The sequence below is a fragment of the Heptranchias perlo genome, chromosome 33 (genome assembly GCF_035084215.1).
Source record: "Heptranchias perlo isolate sHepPer1 chromosome 33, sHepPer1.hap1, whole genome shotgun sequence".
In the NCBI taxonomy this organism is placed as follows: Eukaryota; Metazoa; Chordata; class Chondrichthyes; order Hexanchiformes; family Hexanchidae; genus Heptranchias; species Heptranchias perlo.
The window spans coordinates 28,205,133-28,226,186 of NC_090357.1; the positions used below are offsets into that span (position 1 = coordinate 28,205,133).

Below are 21,054 nucleotides of genomic sequence, written 5' to 3' on the forward strand. Positions count from 1 at the left end.
CTTTGGACCAAGGCTGTAATGAGGTCTGGAGCTGAGTGGTCCTGGCGGAACCCAAACTGAGCATCGGTGAGCAGGTTATTGGTGAGTAAGTGCCGCTTGATAGCACTGTCGACGACACCTTCCATCACTTTGCTGATGATTGAGAGTAGACTGATGGGGCGGTAATTGGCCGGATTGGATTTGTCCTGCTTTTTGTGGACAGGACATACCTGGGCAATTTTCCACATTGTCGGGTAGTTGCCAGTGTTGTAGCTGTACTGGAACAGCTTGGCTAGAGGCGCAGCTAGTTCTGGAGCACAAGTCTTCAGCACTACAGCTGGGATGTTGTCGGGGCCCATAGCCTTTGCTGTATCCAGTGCACTCAGCCGTTTCTTGATATCACGTGGAGTGAATCGAATTGGCCGAAGACTGGCTTCCGTGATGGTGGGGATATCGGGAGGAGGCTGAGATGGATCATCCACTCGGCACTTCTGGCTGAAGATGGTTGCAAATGCTTCAGCCTTGTCTTTTGCACTCACGTGCTGGACTCCGCCATCATTGAGAATGGGGATGTTTGCAGAGCCTCCTCCTCCCGTTAGTTGTTTAATTGTCCACCACCATTCACGACTGGATGTGGCAGGACTGCAGAGCTTTGATCTGATCCGTTGGTTGTGGAATCGCTTAGCTCTGTCTATAGCATGTTGCTTCCGCTGTTTAGCATGCATGTAGTCCTGAGTTGTAGCTTCACCAGGTTGGCACCTCATTTTTAGGTACGCCTGGTGCTGCTCCTGGCATGCTCTTCTACACTCCTCATTGAACCAGGGTTGATCCCCTGGCTTGTTGGTAATGGTAGAGTGAGGAATATGCCGGGCCATGAGGTTACAGATTGTGCTGGAATACAATTCTGCTGCTGCTGATGGCCCACAGCGCCTCATGGATGCCCAGTTTTGAGCTGCTAGATCTGTTCTGAATCTATCCCATTTAGCACGGTGGTAGTGTCAATGGATGGTGTCCTCAGTGCGAAGACGGGACTTCATCTCCACGAGGACTGTGCGGTGGTCACTCCTACCAATACTGTCATGGACAGATGCATTTGCGACAGGTAGATTGGTGAGGACGAGGTCAAGTAAGTTTTTCCCTCGTGTTGGTTCGCTCACCACCTGCTGTACCACACTGTAATAAACTGTAATAAACTGAACAACACTAAAATACTATACCACACAATGATCAACTGAAACACCATTAAAATACTGTACCACACTGTAATAAACTGAACAACACTAAAATTCTGCACCACACTATGATAACCTGCACCACACTAAAATACTGTACCACAAAGTAATGAATTGAACCACACTAAAATACTGTGCAGCACTACAATAAATTGACCCACAGAAAAATACTGCAACTCACTGTAATAACCTGACCCAAAGTATAACACTGTACCACACTGTCATAAACTTTACCACACTAAAATACTGTACCACATTGTAATAAACTGACCCAGAATAAAACATTGTACCACACTTTGATAAACTGAACCACAATAAGATACTGTACCAAACTGTAATAAACTGAACCACACCAAATATTGTACCACCCTATAATAAACTAAACTGCATGAAATATTGTACTACACAGTGATAAACTAAACCACACTAAAATACAGTACCACACTGTGATAAATTGAACCGTACCAAAATACTGTACTACACTGTAAAAAATTGAACCACTCTAAAATACTGTACCACACTGTAATAAACCGAACCACTCTAAAATAATGTAGCACATTGAATTAAACTAAGCTGCTATAAAATACTGTACCATACTGTGATAAACTGAACCACAGCAAAATACTGTACCATGCTGTAATGAACTGAACCACACTGGAATAAACTCCACCACAATGAAATACTATACCTCACTGTAATAAATTGCACTACTCCAAAATAATGTACCACACTGTGATAAACTACAATACACTAAAATACTGTACAAGGCTGTGATAAACTGAACACTAAAATACTGTACCACACTGTAATAACCTGAAGCACTCTAAAATACTGCACCACACTGTAATAAACTGAACCACAATAAAATATTGTACCACCCTGTAATAAACTAAACTGCATGAAATATTGTACTACACAGTGATAAACTAAACCACACTAAAATACAGTACTACACTGTGATAAATTGAACCGTACCAAAATACGGTACTACACTGTAAAAAATTGAACCACACTAAAATACTGTACCACACTATGACAATCTGCACCACATTAAAATACTGTACCACAATGTGATAACCTGCACCACACTAAAATACTGTACCACACTGTAATAAACTGAACCACAATAAAATACTATACCAGACTGTGAAAATTGCAGCACATTAAAATAGTGTACCACATTGTGCTAAACTGAACCACACTAAAATACTGTACCACACAGTGAGAAACTGGATCACACTAAAATACTACACCATACTGTGATAAACTGAACCACATTAATATACTGTACCACATGGTGATAACCTGAACATTAAAATACTATACCACATAATGTTAAACTGAACATTGCTAAAATACTGTACCACACTGTGATAAAATGTGCCACACTAAAATACTGTACCATCCTGTGACAACCTGCACCACACTAAAATACCACATTGTAATAAACTGAACCATACTAAAAAAAGGTAGCATGCTGTGATAACCTGCACCAAATTAAATACTGTACCACAATGTGATAATCTGAACCACACTAAAATACTGTACCGCACTGTAATATATTGCGCTATACTAAAATACTGTCCCTCACTGTGAAAAACTGCATTACACTACAATATTGTACCACACTGTAATGATCTGAACCTCTCTAAAATACTGTACCACACTGCGATAAACTGAACCACACTAAAATACTGTACTGCACTATATTAAACTGCAGCACACTAAAATACTGTACCATACAGTGATAGCCTTAACGGCACTAAAATACTGTACCGCACTGTAATAAATTGAACTCTAACTGCACTAAAATTCTGTACCACACTGTGATCAACTGAGCCACACTAAAATACTGTACCACAGTGATAAACTGCAGCACACTAAAATATTGTACCACACTGTGATAAACTGATACACCACTAAAATACAGTACCACATGTGGTAAACTGAACCACAATAAAATATTGTACCATACTGTATTAAATTGAACCACACTAAAATACGGTAGCACACTGTGATAAACTGCAGCACAGTAAAATACTGTACCACACTATTAAATTGAACCACACTAAAATACTGTACCACACTGTAATAACTTGAACCCCGCTTAAATATTCACCACTGCAATAAATTGACTCACAGTAAAATACTATACATCACTGTAATAAACTGAACTGCACTAAAATACTGCACCATGCTTTGATAAATTGGACCACACTAAAATACTGTATTGTACTGTAATAAACTGAACCATTATAAAATACTGTACCACACTGTGATAAACTGAACCACAGCAAAATACTGTACAAAGCTGTGTTGAAGTGAACCACGCTAAAGTACCTTACCACTGTAATAAACTTTTTTTTTTATTCGTTCATGGGATGTGGGCATCACTGGCAAGGCCAGCATTTATTGCCCATCCCTAATTGCCCTTGAGAAGGTGGTGGTGAGCCGCCTTCTTGAACCGCTGCAGTCCGTGTGGTGAAGGTTCTCCCACAGTGTTGTTAGGAAGGGAGTTCCAGGATTTTAGCCCAGCGACGATGAAGGAACGGTGATATATTTCCAAGTTGGGATGGTGTGTGACTTGGAGGGGAACGTGCAGGTGGGGTTGTTCCCATGTCCCTGCTGCTCTTGTCCTTCTTGGTGGTAGAAGTCGTGGGTTTGGGAGGTGCTGTTTAAGAAGCCTTGGCAAGTTGCTGCAGCGTGTCCTGTGGATGGTACACATTGCAGCCACGGTGCGCCGTTGGTGAGGGGAGTGAATGTTTAGGGTGGTGGATGGGGTGCCAATCAAGCGGGTTGCTTTGCCCTGGATGGTGTCGAGCGTCTTGAGTGTTGTTGGAGCTGCACTCATCCAGGCAAGTGGAGAGTATTCCATCACAATCCTGACTTGTGCCTTGTAGATGGTGGAAAGGCTTTGGGGAGTCAGGAGGTAAGTCACTCGCCGCAGAAGACCCAGCCTCTGACCTGCTCTTGTAGTCACAGTATTCATATGGCTGGTCCAGTTAAGTTTCTGGTCAATGGTAACCCCCAGGATGTTGATGGTGGGGGATTCGGCGATGGTAATGCCGTTGACTGTCAAGGGGAGGTGGTTCGACTCTCTCTTGTTGGAGATGGTCATTGCCTGGCACTTGTTTGGCGCGAATGTTACTTGCCACTTGTCAACCCAAGCCTGGATGTTGTCCAGGTCTTGCTGCATGCGGGCATGGACTGCTTCATTATCTGAGGGGTTGCGAATGGAACTGAACACTGAAACTCCATCACGATGAAATACTATACCTCACGGTAATAAATTGCACTATTCCAAAATACTGTACCACACTGTGATAAACTGAACCACACTAAAATACTGTACTACACTGTGATAAACTGAACCACACTAAAATACTGTACTACACTGCATTAAACTGAAACACAGTAAAATACTGTACCATAGCATGATAGCCTTAATGGCACTAAAATACTGTATCACACTGTAATAAATTGAACTGCACTAAAATTCTGTACCACACTGTAATAAACTGGAGTACATTAAAATACTGTACCACATTGTGATAATCTGAACGACACTAAAATACTGTACCAGACTGTAAAAAATTGAACCACACTAAAACACTGTACCACACTGCGATTACCTGCAGCTCACTAAAATACTGCACCACTCCGTAATAAACTGAACTGTACTAAAATACTGTACCATACTGTAATAAATTGAACCACACTAAAATATTGTACCATGGTGTGATAAACTGAACCACACTAAAATACTGTACCACACTGTGTTAAATTGAATGGCACTAAAATACTGTACCATAGTGTTACAAACTGCAGAATACTAAAATACTATACAGACTAATAAACTGCAACACACTAAAATACTGTACCAGAGCATAATAAACTGCAACACACTAAAATACTGTATCACACTGTAATAAACTGCACCACACTAAAATACTGTACCATACTGTGATAAACTGCACCACACTAAAATACTGTACCACACTGTGATAAACTGCACCACACTAAAATACTGTACCACACTGTAATAAACTGCACCACACTAAAATACTGCACCACACTGTAATAAACTGCACCACACTAAAATACTGTACCACACTGTAGTAAAATTAAGAACCTTAATATAGATAGGGCAGCCGGTCAGGATGATATCCACCCGAGGTTCCTCATGGAGATGAGACAGGTGCTGTGCGAGCCCCTTGTCCGTATCTTTAATAGCTCGCTGGAGTCTGGGACGGTTCTCTTACTGGTAGGTGGCTAATGTAGTCCCAATCTTTAAAAAAGGAGATAAGACGGATCTGGGTAACTATAGGCCCATTAGTTTGATGTCAGTAATAGGGAAGACGCTTGAGGGAATCATTAGGGATGTAATATATGACTACTTAGATAGTGAAGGACATATTATGGACACCCAACATGGCTTCAAAAAAGGGAGGTCCTGCCTTACAAATTTGACTGTAGTTTTTGAACAAGTCACCAAGACAGTGGATGAGGGAAGACATTGTCTACATTGCCTTTCAAAAAGATTTTGATAAGGTACTGCATAAGAGGCTTCTCTACAAGATCGAAGAATCAGTTATTAGTGGCAATCAACTGCGCTGTATTGAGAACAGCTGAAAGCCCGTAGGCAGAAAATATGTAGATGGATTTGGATTTGTTTGGAGACCAGTGGTGTCCTGCAGAGTTCGATGTTGGAGTAGTTGCTCTTTAATATTTTTATCAATGTTCTAGATGTAGGTGTTGGGAGTATGATCTGCAAATTTGCAGATGACACTAAGATTTGTGCAAGTGTCAGGACCACAGATGATGCTCGACTGCTTTAGACAGATCTTAATGCTTTGGGGGATTGGGATCGTAACTTGAAAAAGTGCAGCAGTGTTATACCTGTAGGCAGGGTGAATGCTGGACATACATCCAGCTTTCAGGGAAAAGTACTAAAGCAGGTGGAGAAAGAAAGAGATCTGTGCGTACTAGAGCATTGATCTCTAAAGATGCATAACCAATGCTATGAAGTGATAGCTAGAGCAAATAGGGTGCTGGGGTATATTTATAGGACAATTGAATATAAGACTAAGCATACTATTTTGTCCTTGCATAAGACCTTGGTTAGCCCTCAGTTAGAATACTCTGTCCAGTTTTGGTCTCCTCACATGGTAGGTGATATTGAGACTTTGGAAAGGGTGCAGAGCAGGGGCACAAGATTAATTGCTAGTTTGAAGCATCTTAGTTATCAAGATAGACTAAAAGAGTTAAGACTGTACACTTTAGAGAAGCGTAGACTTAGGGTTAATTTGATAGAGATTTATAGGATAATTATAGGAAAAGATTGTGTTCGTGTAGAAGCTTGTTTCAACCCAATAGGTTAGGGATACCAGAGGTCACAATTTTAAGTTGTACAAGACCAAATCTCGTTTGGATGTCAGAGGATGGTCCTTTTCCCGGAGAACAATGGACCTGTGGAACAGGCTGCCGGCCTATGCGGTGGACGCCAACTTGCTGAATTCTTTCAAGCGAGAGCTGGGTCTGTTTCTGGCTGAGGCAGTGAGCACCTCGTTCAAAAGGTAGGTACTACTCCACATTAAAATACTATACCACACTGTAATAAACTGACACACACTAAAATACTGTACCACACTGTAATAAACTGCAGCACACTAAAATACTGTACCACACTGTAATAAACTGCAGCACACTAAAATACTGTACCACACTGTAATAAACTGCAGCACACTAAAATACTGTACCACACTGTAATAAACTGCAGCACACTAAAATACTGTACCACACTGTAATAAACTGACACACACTAAAATACTGTACCACACTGTAATAAACTGACACACACTAAAATACTGTACCACACTGTAATAAACTGACACACACTAAAATACTGTACCACACTGTAATAAACTGACACACACTAAAATACTGTACCACACTGTAACAAACTGACACACACTAAAATACTGTACCACACTGTAATAAACTGACACACACTAAAATACTGTACCACACTGTAATAAACTGCAGCACAGTAAAATACTGTACCACACTGTAATAAACTGACACACACTAAAATACTGTACCACACTGTAATAAACTGATCCACGCTAAAATACTGTACCACACTGTAATAAACTGATCCATGCTAAAATACTGTACCACACTGTAATAAACTGCAGCACACTAAAATACTGTACCACACTGTGATAAACTGCAGCACAGTAAAATACTGTACCACACTGTAATAAACTGACACACACTAAAATACTATACCACACTGTAATAAACTGACACACTAAAATACTGTACCACACTGTAATAAACTGACACACACTAAAATACTGTACCACACTGTAATAAACTGCAGCACACTAAAATACTGTACCACACTGTAATAAACTGCAGCACACTAAAATACTGTACCACACTGTAATAAACTGACACACACTAAAATACTGTACCACACTGTAACAAACTGACACACACTAAAATACTGTACCACACTGTAATAAACTGCAGCACACTAAAATACTGTACCACACTGTAATAAACTGCAGCACACTAAAATACTGTACCACACTGTAATAAACTGACACACACTAAAATACTGTACCACACTGTAATAAACTGATCCACGCTAAAATACTGTACCACACTGTAATAAACTGATCCACGCTACAATACTGTACCACACTATAATAAACTGCAGCACACTAAAATACTGTACCACACTGTGATAAACTGCAGCACAGTAAAATACTGTACCACACTGTAATAAACTGACACACACTAAAATACTATACCACACTATAATAAACTGACACACTAAAATACTGTACCACACTGTAATAAACTGACCCACGCTAAAATACTGTACCACACTGTAATAAACTGCAGCACACTAAAATACTGTACCACACTGTGATAAACTGACCGATGATAAAATACTGTACCACACTGTAATAAACTGACACACACTAAAATACTATACCACACTGTAATAAACTGACACACTAAAATACTGTACCACACTGTAATAAACTGACCCACGCTAAAATACTGTACCACACTGTAATAAACTGCAGCACACTAAAATACTGTACCACACTGTAATAAACTGACCCACGCTAAAATACTGTACCACACTGTAATAAACTGCAGCACACTAAAATACTGTACCACACTGTAATAAACTGATCCACGCTAAAATACTGTACCACACTGTAATAAACTGCAGCACACTAAAATACTGTAGCACACTTTGATAAACTACATTGCAATACACTGTAATAAACTGAACCACAGAAAAATCATGTACCACGCTGTAATAAACTGACACACACTAAAATACTGTACCACACTGTAATAAACTGACCCACGTTAAAATACTGTACCACACTGTAATAAACCGACCCATGCTAAAATATTGAACCACACTGTAATAAACTGCAGCACATTAAAATACTTTACCGCACTGTCATAAACTGGAGCACACTCAAATATTGGGCTCGATTTTAGGGTCGGGTTTCCTGCGGGTTTCCAGCGGGGGGGCACCGAAAATCCCGATATGCGGTCACGTGACCGGATCGCGCCGTGATCCCGACCACTTCCGTGTTCCCCGATGACGTGCGGGGCTGCGTGCGTGGCCCCCGCTGGTGGGAATCCCGCAGGCAATTAAAGCCAGCGGGGTTCCACTTGAGAGTACTTACCTTGCTTGTTGAGGTAAGTTAATGAGCTGAATCAGCTGTCAAAAGAGGAAGTGTGGGATTTTACCTGCATCGCAGAGTGTTTCACACACTGGGGGAAACAGTCTCCCTCCAACCAGGCGTGTTGCAGCCAGCAGCCTGTGGCAGGTGCCAAGGTGCACTCCACGGGGGAGAGCCCTCACCCACGCAGGAGGCCACCGCGGCGCATAGGGCAACCCCTGCCCCCCACCACCCCCCGACAAGCCAGAGGACAGACCGACACGAAACCGCAGCCCCAGTCCGAGGAACCACCCACCTACCCTGCACAACCCCTCAGACCAACACCTGCCAGATGGGTGGTGCGTGGACACCCTCGGAGGACGAACAGCATGACCAGCCCCAGCAGCCTCGCAGTCCACGCCGTCCACCGCAGAGACGTGGAGCCCCCCAACACGGTGTTGTTGCACGCCCACCTGCACAGCAGGAGGGAGGGCTACCGCAGAGAGAGACGCATCGCAGAGGGCACTACCCTCGCCACAGGGTCCACAGACCGAGGCGCAGCTCCCTGGACCTCTCCGAGCAGCAGTGCACACGGAGGCGCAGATTCGCTCGACATGTAGTCGTCGAGATCTGCAGCCTCTTTCATGCCGAGCGGCTCCTGGCTGGCCCCAGCACCAACTGCCTACCTGTCGCTGTCAAAGTCACCACTGCCCTCCACAACCTCTCCTCCGCATCCTTCCAGGGTGCAGCCGGGTACACCGCCGATGTCTCTCAGTCGTATGCGCGGAAGAGCCCTGCAAATACACCTGCACCTACTCTGCAGTAACATGATGGGTGGCATCAGTGGTGGGTCCTCATAGTGATACCCAGGAGCGGGCATTATTGGACACAACGGACAGGATTCGCGGAGACATGGCAGTGGTGGTGCCAATATAATGTGTGATGGTTGTTGCTCTGAAATTCAATATAGGTAACACCCATGGCAAACCCTCAGACACCCTTGTGCACCCCCTTCATGCTCACGACACGTTTGCCTTACGCTGCCTACTGCACATATGTGATGCATGCCCTTTGGCTGCAGCACAGGTGGTGGCAGGTTGAGTGAGGCTGGCCGTGAGGGAGATGCACGAGAGGGTGAGTATGGGATAGAGCAATGAGATTGTATGAGGATTGGGTTGCGTGTTCGTGGCAGGATGAGTACTGGCGAGGTGAGTAGGTGGAGGTAAGATGAGGATGGGGTTTGAGTGGGTATGAAGGGTGATGTGACAGAGTAGTGTTGGCGGTGCCGAAGGAGATGTGGGGTGGGGGCAGTGTTGTGGCAGACGGAGTGTAGGGGAAAGACTTCGTGTTCTACTGCGGTCATTGCAGCGCCTCCTGCACTGTATGCAGGTGGGCCATATGTTGGTGGCGCAGGTGACCCCCTCTGCCACCTCGAGCCAGGCCTTCTTGGTGGCAGAGGCAGGCCGCTTCCTCCAGCCCGCCGGGGGGAAGATCTCTGTCCTCCCCCTCCTCCTCACCCCATCTGATGATACCTGGGGTGAGGCATCATTAAACTGGGAGCAGCCTTCCCCCTGGGCTGCTCCATGCTGCAAATTTGTTCCATTGGTTGCAGCATCTGTCAGTGGAGGACTGCCCCTTTAACTAGAGAGCCTCCAGCTGACAGATCGTACTGTGCATGCGCAGCCTGCCCGACGCGCAGACCAGCGGCGCGGACCCCGGAGGAGCAGGTAATTGATTCCTATTAGTGTGTTGCCTGCTACGATCGCGCGGGCAACCCACTAATTTCGCCGAGCGTGTTGACCACGCTCCCGAAACCCAACCCGCCGGAAACCCGCAGGCCTGGTAAAATCGAGCCCATTGTACCTCACTGTGATAATCTGCACCACACTAAAATATTGTACCACACTGTAATAAATTACACACTAAGATACTGCACCTCACTGTGATAAACTGGAACACACTAAAATACTGTACCACACTGTGATAAACTGCAAACTAAAATACTGCACCATACTGTGATCACCTGTACATTAATATACAGTGCCACACTGTGATAGACTACACACTAAAGTACCACAATATGCTGTAATAAACTGAACCACAGTAAAATACTGTACCACACTGTAATAAACTGACCCACAGTAAAATACTGTTCCACACTGTAATATACCACATCGCACTAAAATACTGTATCACAAAAGGAGATATTAAGACAGGTGACCAAAAGTTTGGTCAAAGAGGTAGGTTTTAAGGAGTGTCTTAAAGGAGGTGAGATATAGAGATGCGGAGAGATTTAGGGAGTGAATTCCAGAGCTTAGGGCCTGGTCAGCTGAATGCACGACCGTCAATTGTGGAGCGAAGAAAATTGGCGATTCACAAGTAGCTAGAATTGGAGGATTGTAGAAGTCTTGAAATTTTTTAGGCCTGGAGGAGATTACAGAGATAAGGAGGTGCAAGGTAATGGAGGCATTTGAAAACAAGGATGAGAATTTTAAAATCGACAGGTTCCCGGACCGGGAGCCACTGTAGGCCAGCAAGCACAGGGGTGATGGGTGAACAGGATTTGGTGTGAGTTGGGATACAGACAGCAGAGTTTTGAGCTGAGGCAGGGGTGGAGACAGGCTATGTTAAAGAGGTGGAGGTAGGAGTTAAACTACAGTGTGATAAATTAGACAAAAACTAAAATACTAACCACACTCGTAAACTGCACCACACTAAAATACTTTATCACAGCTGAAGTATTGTGCCTAATTCTGGGCACTGCACTTTAGGAAGCATGTCATGCCTTGGAGAGGGTGCAGAGGAGATTGACTAGAGTGATACCAGCGATGAGAGTCTTCAGTTATTTGGAACAGAGAAGGTTATGGGGAGATTTAATAGAGGTGTTCAAAATTATGAAAGTTTTTGATGAAGGAGATAGGGAGAAACTGTTTCCACTGGCAGGAGGGTCAGTAACCAGAGGACACAGATTTAAAATAATTGGCCAGAGAACCAGAGGGGAAATGAGGAGAAATTTTTTAATGCTGCGAGTTGTAATGATCTGGAATGCACTGCCTGAAAGGGTGGTGGAGGCAGATTCAATAATAACTTTCAAAAGAGAATTGTATAAATACTTGAAAAGGAAAAATTTGCAGGGCTATAGGGAAAGAGCAGTGGAGCGGGACAAATTGGATACCTCTTTCAAAGAGCCAGCATAGGCGCGATGGGCCGAATGGTCTTGTCCTGTGCTGTAGGATTCTATGATTCTATGTAACATATTATACTGTACCAAAGAACAATATACTGTACCACACTCTAACATACTGCACTTTTCCATACTGCAATATCTTGCACCACACTAATATACTGCACTGTAACACACTACAATGACACTCTGTGCCACATTACAAAGTTGCACCACATTATAGTGCATTACATTGTGCAGTTCTGAATAAGCAACATAAAGGAACTGGACAGATCCTAACTAAACACAATCGCTGGAGCACAGCATGTCCTTTCAGTTTCGAAAACATGTCGCCTTGTTATTAAACATCTGTGAAACCATTTTCTGTAAATGTCTTCTACATAATATTGTAAAGAAGAACTGAAAGTACTGAAAACCACAGCCCCTTTCTTTTGCCAAGTCATGGAATTTTCTGGTGACTGTTTTGACATAAATAGCAGATAAGTCAACCTGTGCTTTTTAAAACAAAGAGCACATTTCCAGTGGTCATTACCTCTAGTAAAATTGTAAATGAGTTTTTTATACGTGCATTTATAATTTCAGTACAAATGGTGAACACAGGTTACGCTCCTCCAGCATTCCATATATTTTTTGCAGAGTAAAGTATTGTTCCTTTATCGATTCACCATCTTACCTGGGTTGGCTAACCGGCTGCTGGTGGGTCCTAGAATTTGATAAGGATCTGAAATACAGAAGCACTCTCCTCAGTATTCACCAGAATGGAAAACTAAATAAAAATGGATTTAAATTAAAAGAAAGATCAAATCAAATGCTGGAATTCTATAACTAGCAATCATCTAAATAGAAAGCTGTAACAAACATGTCAAAATTGCTCTGCTACAGACCCACCCTCTCACTCACTCTTGGCCTCTGCACGCATTGCCTCAGAAGATGTACTGGTATATGTTAATTACAACCAGAGAGACACTGATACTGCCCAGGGTTTCTACCCATCCAGTTTTGAACTAGACAATCTGCTTTCAGAGGTGGTTGCTGGGTAATTTTAAGAAAGGAACACCAGACACACAAACATTTGGTTTTTCATTACAATATATTTTTAAGTCTATGTGCCTTTATGAAACAAGTCTGATTGCCTGTGCACAAAACCGTATTCTCAGCTTTAGATGGGCAAAGGGTCATATCTCTACCCCTCCTGCTCTGAAGGTGGGCAGGATGGAGCTGATTGAAATGCTCGACCCATCCTACCAGATGGCTGGGTCAGGTTGCGACCAATCGATTTTATAAAAATATCCCCTGGCTGGAAAAGGGGACGTTATTCTTATCATTAAAATTAAAAACACACACTGCATCTTTTGATCAAGGTATTGTACTGATCACATCTAATTAAAAAACAGGTAAAGCTGTGCAACATGGCCACTTCAAAGAACAAGCATATCTCTGCGAGCTCACTGTCTAAATGTGGTACTGCATTATTGGCCTGGAATTCTGGCCATAAACGATCAGGCAAATCCCAGATCAACCACTGGTCTATGCTCAGTCAGCTGATCTTAGCTGGAGCAGTAATAGAGAGGCTACAGTTGATGTTATCATTAATGAGCTAAGGAAGGTAAATCAACCAGGGTTCTTAGTCCTGACCGCTATCCAATGACTCCTCTTGGAATGAGCATTGGTGAGGATCAGGCTCAGTTGTTTTGCCTGTCTTTTGACACCCACTGTTTGGGCTTAGACATGAAGAATGGCCACTTGGGCGGGGTACCAGAGAGCAGGTGGTGCCCTTGGAAACGCACCCAGTGAGAGTCAGGACTTTTAGGAGATGTGGGAGGAAAGTGGAAAAAAAGGAAGGACACTTAATGAATACTCTATGTCTGCCTGCATCTCTTCTCTATATCTTTCCATCGCCATATCACTACAGCTATTTGTAAATTCATCACGCTCTCTTTTACTCCTCACTATTACCTGGTTGGGGCCGTGGCTGTTCTGTACTCTTGTTCACACTCTGCGTTGCTCCAGGAGAAGCTGAAAAAATAGATTCATAAACTTTACACTGCTGTAAGGACAGGCTTGGGATCACAGCTTTGTGATAACTGGATCACTGATAGTTCATCACATCTCTGGAGACACTGCATTAACTCACAGAAATATTTCTTTGCACAGAGTTTGATCAACAGTTGCAATGGATTGCCAGGAAGAGTGCGATAGGCCAGGAGATTGGATTCATTTTAAAAACAGCTCAGTGCAATAATAGGAAGGTCGTTGGGTTGGCATTCTGGAAAAGTGGATGGGCTGAAAGACCTTTTCATCCAACTAAACTTTGGGTAACATTTGTTCCAATTGTGTCTTCAGTGTTCACACTACATTTGCTGCACTTTGTCACCTATGTGCTTCTTAACCATTAACATTTAGAGTGGGCAGCTGCCTTGATTGCTCAGGGATTAATGCATTTACAGTGTCTCTCAAAGCCATGTAGATCTAGAAGGTTCCGTGTTTGATCCCTGGTCTATGTTGAGCCTGCTGATCACAGCTATGGAAGCAGCAGGAACACAATAATTGGCCTTCAAGTCCCTGCTGTAAGTGGGCAGCAGAGCACATCAGGTGTGGACCAGATCACGTTTGGCTATGATTCTCCCCATGGTCAAATAGCTAACTGATGCTAAACTCTTGGCGAATGGCAAGTTGGGCAAAATACTCGAGGGCTGCTGGCATCTATGAAACTGCACCCAGCCAGAGTCAACGGCATCAGGATAGCAGGGCAGAAAATGGAACACAAAATAATTTGAACGATATTACAATGTTAGGTAACTTGATTGTTATTTGTTCCAAGAACACATACTTAAGAACAGTTAAGAACCAAAGAAAACAGAAAAAGGAAGAGAGCACGTTAACGTTTATAGAACAGTACTATAAAATGCTGTGGGTTCCTTTACAGATGTGCACTCTGACCTGCCCAAATGTCCAATATTCACAGTGCCCAGGGGATCCAGTGCACTTGGGTACAGAGCCAGAAAAATCTCCCGTTTCCTCCTCCTTGCATCCTCACTTTGTTGAAATCAAAACTTATTGCACCATCTCTCACTTTTAACGCATTCTTTCTCGGAGCCTCAGAACCGAAACTCCTTGCCTCCCTCAAGTCTTCCTTCAATCTTTAAAACCCAAGCTTGGTGTCACCTAATCAATACTCATTGAGGCCAATTTTCCAAATTGAGGTGGCGAGCCTTCCTCACCAGCCACACATACCGAGTTCACCTCCATGATTTCCCAATAGGTGCGGCCAATGATCTAGGCTCCCTGCCACTAGTTTACATTCAGAAACTCAGCTCTTCAACATTTTTCAACCTTGCTGATGTCCTGTTCTATTAGCACTGGTTCTTAATCTTGATTTTTCAATAATTTTTTAAAAATATTTAGAGTTACTTACTTTTTGTCACATTGTTCATATTATTGCCCCATCCAGATCTCCTGCCAGTGTCATACGATGGATCTAAAATGAAACAAGAGACTGAAGTGAGTGAGACATCAATTTATTAAGGCTGTACCACCTCAGTTCTTAGCTTACCCAATGATCCAACAGAACTGAAGTGGCCAGTGCTTGATATAAATTCCCAGCCTCACCAAGTAAAGGGAATTAGGGGTTACGGGGAGAGGGCAGGAAATTGGACATGAAGCTGAGTTCGGATCGGTCAAGGCCCTGTGGGTGGCGGAGCAGGCCCAGGAGCTGAGTGGCCGGGTCCTGCTCCTACTTCTTGTGTTCTTTAGATTTGAGGTTAGGATCAGATCAGCCATGATCTTATTGAATGGCGGAGCAGGCTCGAGGGGCCGATTGGCCTACTCCTGCTCCTATTTCTTATGTTAACATTGAGCAACCTTTATACTCTGGAGCTGGATAAACACCAAACAGGATTAACAGGCTAGCTTCAACACCCAGTAGGTAAAGTGAGCATCAAATTTATATGTGAATTCTGATATTGCAAATTGAGACTGTTTTGTGCACTTAATAAGTTGTGTTAGCATGGCTCAGTGGCTCATCTCCAAGTCAGAAAGTCGTGGGTTCAAGCCCGATTCCAGAGACCTGAGCACAGTACTGAGGGAGTGCTGCACTGATGGAGGTGCTGCCTTTTGGATGAGATGTTAAACCAAAGCACCGTCTGCCCTCTCAGGTGGATGTAAAAGATCACATGGCACTCTTAAGAAGAAGAAAAGCACTGGAGTTTCAACCCTCAATCAACACTACAGGAACAGATTATCTGGTCATTTATCTCATTGCCGTTTGTGGAATCTTACGGTGCATTTCCGTACATTACAACAGTGACTACACTTCAAAAATAATTTGCTGGCTGTGAAATGTACTGGAGAGTTTTGGAAGGCATTACAAAAATGCTCGTTCTTTTTTTAAATTCTCCAAATACAAGTGGTGAATACCCAGGGCACAGCAACAGTAGGATTCCCCTCCTGCCAAAACACTGTCAGTTTGTTCCTGGTATCAGTACAACAGGCTGATGTGACGCAAACTCCTATACATGTGAATAGAAGCTGTTGGTCTATGTGTCTGTGTGTAACAATTGCTGGGTTAAGTGTGAGCAGTCAGTCTGGTGTGACAGTGGCTGGCATGTGTGTGAGCAGTCAGTATGGTGTGATGATGTGGAGATGACGAAGGAGGAAAGCTCCGAAAGCTTGTGATTTCAAATAAAGCTGTTGGACTATAACCTGTTGTTGTACGACTCCTTACAATAGTATGGTGTGACACAGTGGTATTGTGCTGCACAACAATCTAAACTCATTGGCACAGATTTTCCTGTAATGGCGTATCTACAATGTAGGGACCCTTGAATGGTGCAAAAGAAAAAAGGAAATTATGGAGTAAGTGACTTGCGCCATTACTTATACCACACCATATTTTGCTCCCCATTAAAATCAACAGCAATTGCCATCTTTCTGAATTAACGCCATTTTCCACGCCATTGCCACTTAGATTTAAGAATAAAAGACTTTGGTAGCCTAGCAGCAGCTTGATTTATTGCTGCTAGATCAGTTCCTCATGTCTTCAGTTGGCCTGAGCTCGTCTGCTTAGCTCACAGTAACTTACAAAGAGTCTGACTGATTTCAAAGCATCCATTCAATATTTAACCGTGATATTTGCAGCAAGATATTGTCAGCAGGCGATCTGTCAGAGTCATCCCGAGTCCGTCATGGGAGAGGGAGCTCAGGTGGGAAGTAACGAGCATCGATTTCAGTTCTGATACTACTGCTGGCACTACTCTGTACTCAAGGAAAAGAACGGTGGAGCAAGGAGCTCAGAGTGGGCACGTTAGAAAATAAAATGTTTTTGTCCATTTCATCATCAATTCTAATCTGTCGCATTAAGCAGGAAACTTTATGCCAAATATACAGCAAGGAGTCCTGTCGTGTTCCAATGTTTTGCCAGTACTAAAAGCTGAGGTAAACACTGGCCATTGGCTGCTTGCTGTGGTGTTCTAATCAGAAATGCAGGAAAATACAGAGGAGGTTATCAACGATGAGATTGGGGCACTAGACGGTGAGATTGATGGTGTATGTTGCCGATCTCACCGTTGCAGGAAAATCTGGGCCCAAGTTAAAATTTGTAGGGCTATGGGGAAAGAACAGGGGACTGGGACTAAATGGATAGCTCTTTCAAATGCTGTATCATTCTATGATTCTCGAAACCTGGCATCAGACCACCAGCCATTAACCTAACACTGCAAATTACTGCACCTCTAATATTTGAATCAACTGCATACACTGAGCCTGTTGTTAGGCCACTATTTAAAGTATCTACACATGATTATTTTCGCATGTTTAAGTTTTTTTTTCCATCCCAAAAAAAGGTTTAAGGTCATCTGTATAAATGAAAGCACGGAATGTACCACAGCTTTCCAAAGCAAACTGTGGCCTTTCAAAAAATTATTTAAATGTGGAAAACTTAAACGGAGCTGGGAGGGGGCGATGTTCAATCTGGATGGCTGAGGTTTGTGTGAGTGTTTTGTGCGCAGGCCAAGAGGAGGCAAGGTCATGGGTTTAAATAATTAGTTAGTAGCCAGACTGCAAGAAGCAATACACAAACAGGGTTTAGGAAATGGCCCAGGATTTAATCATCTGACTGTAAACATGCTGAGAGTGCACAGTATTACAATTGCACAATTATTGGGCGCGTATCCAAAAGATCAACCAGTTGGGGATTTATTAAAAAAAACCTTTCCGTTATTTTTCCCCAAAGTTGAGTTGTGTTTTGTTTTACTTTTAGTCGGAAAGTCTCAGAACTATTCGTTATCACAAAAAGAGAATATTGGGGCAATGGAAATGTTTACAGATTAATCAACTTTTTTAAGTTCTTCCATACAAGTAAATAAAACACACAATAAATACATTTTAATACAAGTGAACAGTTTTAAATAAATTACATAAAACTGCTCAGTGAGATTCAACCATCGCAAATGGATATTTAAAAGATTTCATTCGCTTTCTACAATCGAGTAGATCTTGGGTGGAAAGAGGGAAGGCAATAAATCATTTTATTTAATGTCCTTCAGCTTGTTTTATTAGGCACCAAAATCAAGTTTAAAATGACCTGAGTCGTCTTAAAATATTAACAGAATAATCTTGCATTCGGACTGCAATCACTTAGCAAAGTGCCCCGGGGAAGTCATCAGCCCCAACCCCCCAAGCTGGCCTGATTCACGGGCTCTAGCGGTTGTGTGGAGTCCCCGAAGAGTTGCGTTTCCTGAGCTGCAGGCTCTCATACAGCCCTCTCTTTGTTTCTCTCTCTCTATATTTTTACATGGCGCAGGTTTGCAGCCGAGTGTTCAAACCAGACAAAACACAAAGTGGGACTGAGCCGTTCTGAGTTGCTGCCACTGTGCTTCGTCTCAGTCTCTGGCCAGCAGACACCTCCATCGCAGCATCACAGCCTCACCCCGTCCGTGTAACATACAATGAAACCTCAATGAATGAAAAAAGAAAGCACAGCTTGGATTTCGGAGTTATTTTGGAGTTTGGGGTGGGGATGTGAATTATGATAAAGTGAAATTCATTCCCTTTAATTTCCCCCACAGTACTGGGACACTGTACATTCCAATTAGCTCTCCATGTGGAAGTTTCTGGGTAGTGTAATGGTTATGTTCATGAACTAGTAACCCAGAGGCCTAGACTAATAATCCAGCAGGACATAAATTCAAATCCCACTATGGCAGTTTGAGAATTTGAATTTGGTTTAAAAAACAATTTGGATATAAAAATCTGGTATCAGTAAAAGTGACCATTGGATTGTGGTAAAAACCTAATTGGTTATGGAGGTTATGCTAGGACTGTATAAAACATTAGCTAAGCCACAGCTTGAGTACTGAGTACAGTTCTGGTCATCATGTTACAGGAAAGATCTGATTGCACTAGAGAGGGTACAGAAGGCTGGAGAATTTTAGCTATGAGAAAAGATTGGATAGGCTGGGGTTGTTTTCTTTTGAACAAAGGAGGCTGAGGGGAGATTTAATTGAGGTATATAAAATTATGATGGGACTAGATAGAGTGGATAGGGAGGACCTATTTCCCTTAGCAGAGGGGTCAGTGACCAGGGGGCCTAGATTTAAAGTATTTGGTAGAAGGATTAGACGGGAGCTGAGGAGAAATCTTTTCACCCAGAGGGTGGTGGGGGTCTGGAACTCACTGCCTGAAAGGGTGGTAGAGGCAGAAACCCTCAACTCATTTTAAAAGTACTTGGTTGTGCACTTGAAGTGCTGTAACCTACAGGGCTACGGACCAAGTGCTGGAAAGTGGGATTAAGCTGGATAGCTCTTTTTTGGCCAGCATGGACACGATGGGCTGAATGGCCTCCTTCTGTGCTGTAACTTTCTACGATTCTATGATTCACTAATATCCTTTAGGGAAGGAAACCTATTGTCCTTACCCGGTCTGGTCTAAATGTGACTCCAATCCAACGTCAAACTGGTTGATTCTTAACTACACTGTGAAGTGGCCTAACAAGCCACTCAACTTAAGAAGGAGGCCCACCACTATCTTCTCAGGACAACTGGGGATGGTCAATAAATGCCAGCCTACCAGTGATGCCCACATTCTGAGAATGAACTTAAGTAAAAGGAAAGACACACTTCAAGGATGCAGACTGCAAACCAACAGGACTCAATAATGTCACTGGGCTGCAGACAGACCCCTTCCCCTCAACTGCTCTTGTTGGGGAGTGAAAATCCAGGTATTATTTTCAATCATTTGATAATATTTATGATTATACTGCGCCTTTGATTGCAGTTATACCACACTGTCAATCTGAGACTGATAAGTCTGGTGCCAAGTGCAGTCTGAAACACCCCTGTTATACTGCACTCTGTCTGGCAGGTTAGAGTTCTGTAAATGTATGTTTACACACAGATATTCCTCCAGTAACTTCTGTTTAACATAATGAGAATTCATGAGGGAGTGTCCACTGTCTCACCACATTAAAAAGACTCTGCAGTAATTTCCCTGGAAAACCAGCAGACCACCCGAACATTTTTTAAACTTGGCTATGCACCAGACTGGAGTTATACTCCACATAGTGCCAAGTCCAAGTGGTGTGAGATTCCCTTCCCAGGAAGCCATCTCACTCATAATTGGCTCTAGTGTATTCTGAAGACTATTAGGACCTGAGTCCAGAATACCAGAGTTAACCAGCCATTTTTGCCTCAATTTGTACCCAGAACCACTTGGCACCAATACAAAACTGGTAATGTAGCTATCGTGTTCCATATCAAGATGATTTGGTACCTGTTGCATTGGTGTCGGTGGAGCCCGGGTCTGATGCAAATTGTGGCAATCCCAGTGTAAATATGCAGATTCACCAAATCTGGTCATGGGGAAGATCTGGTAAGGAACAAATCTTACCAGATTTAGTGAATCAGCTAGGTTTACACAGCTGCACAAAACACGGGGGGAATTTTTGAGCCCCGACCACCCC

The 21,054-nt window shown here is 43.0% G+C and overlaps 1 protein-coding gene across 4 annotated transcripts in view; it reads right to left on the minus strand.

Annotated features, from left to right (window-relative positions):
- Window positions 1–21,054, minus strand: part of fli1 (Fli-1 proto-oncogene, ETS transcription factor) — a 111,000-nt gene that overhangs the window by 41,266 nt on the left and 48,680 nt on the right. For all 4 annotated transcript variants that reach the window (XM_067971102.1, XM_067971100.1, XM_067971099.1 and 1 more), the window contains 3 exons: window positions 15,514–15,576; window positions 14,055–14,114; window positions 12,772–12,819 (listed from right to left, as the gene is read on the minus strand). In XM_067971102.1, the coding sequence (XP_067827203.1) occupies window positions 12,772–12,819; window positions 14,055–14,114; window positions 15,514–15,576 (171 nt within the window). The remainder of the gene's footprint in view (window positions 1–12,771; window positions 12,820–14,054; window positions 14,115–15,513; window positions 15,577–21,054) is intronic.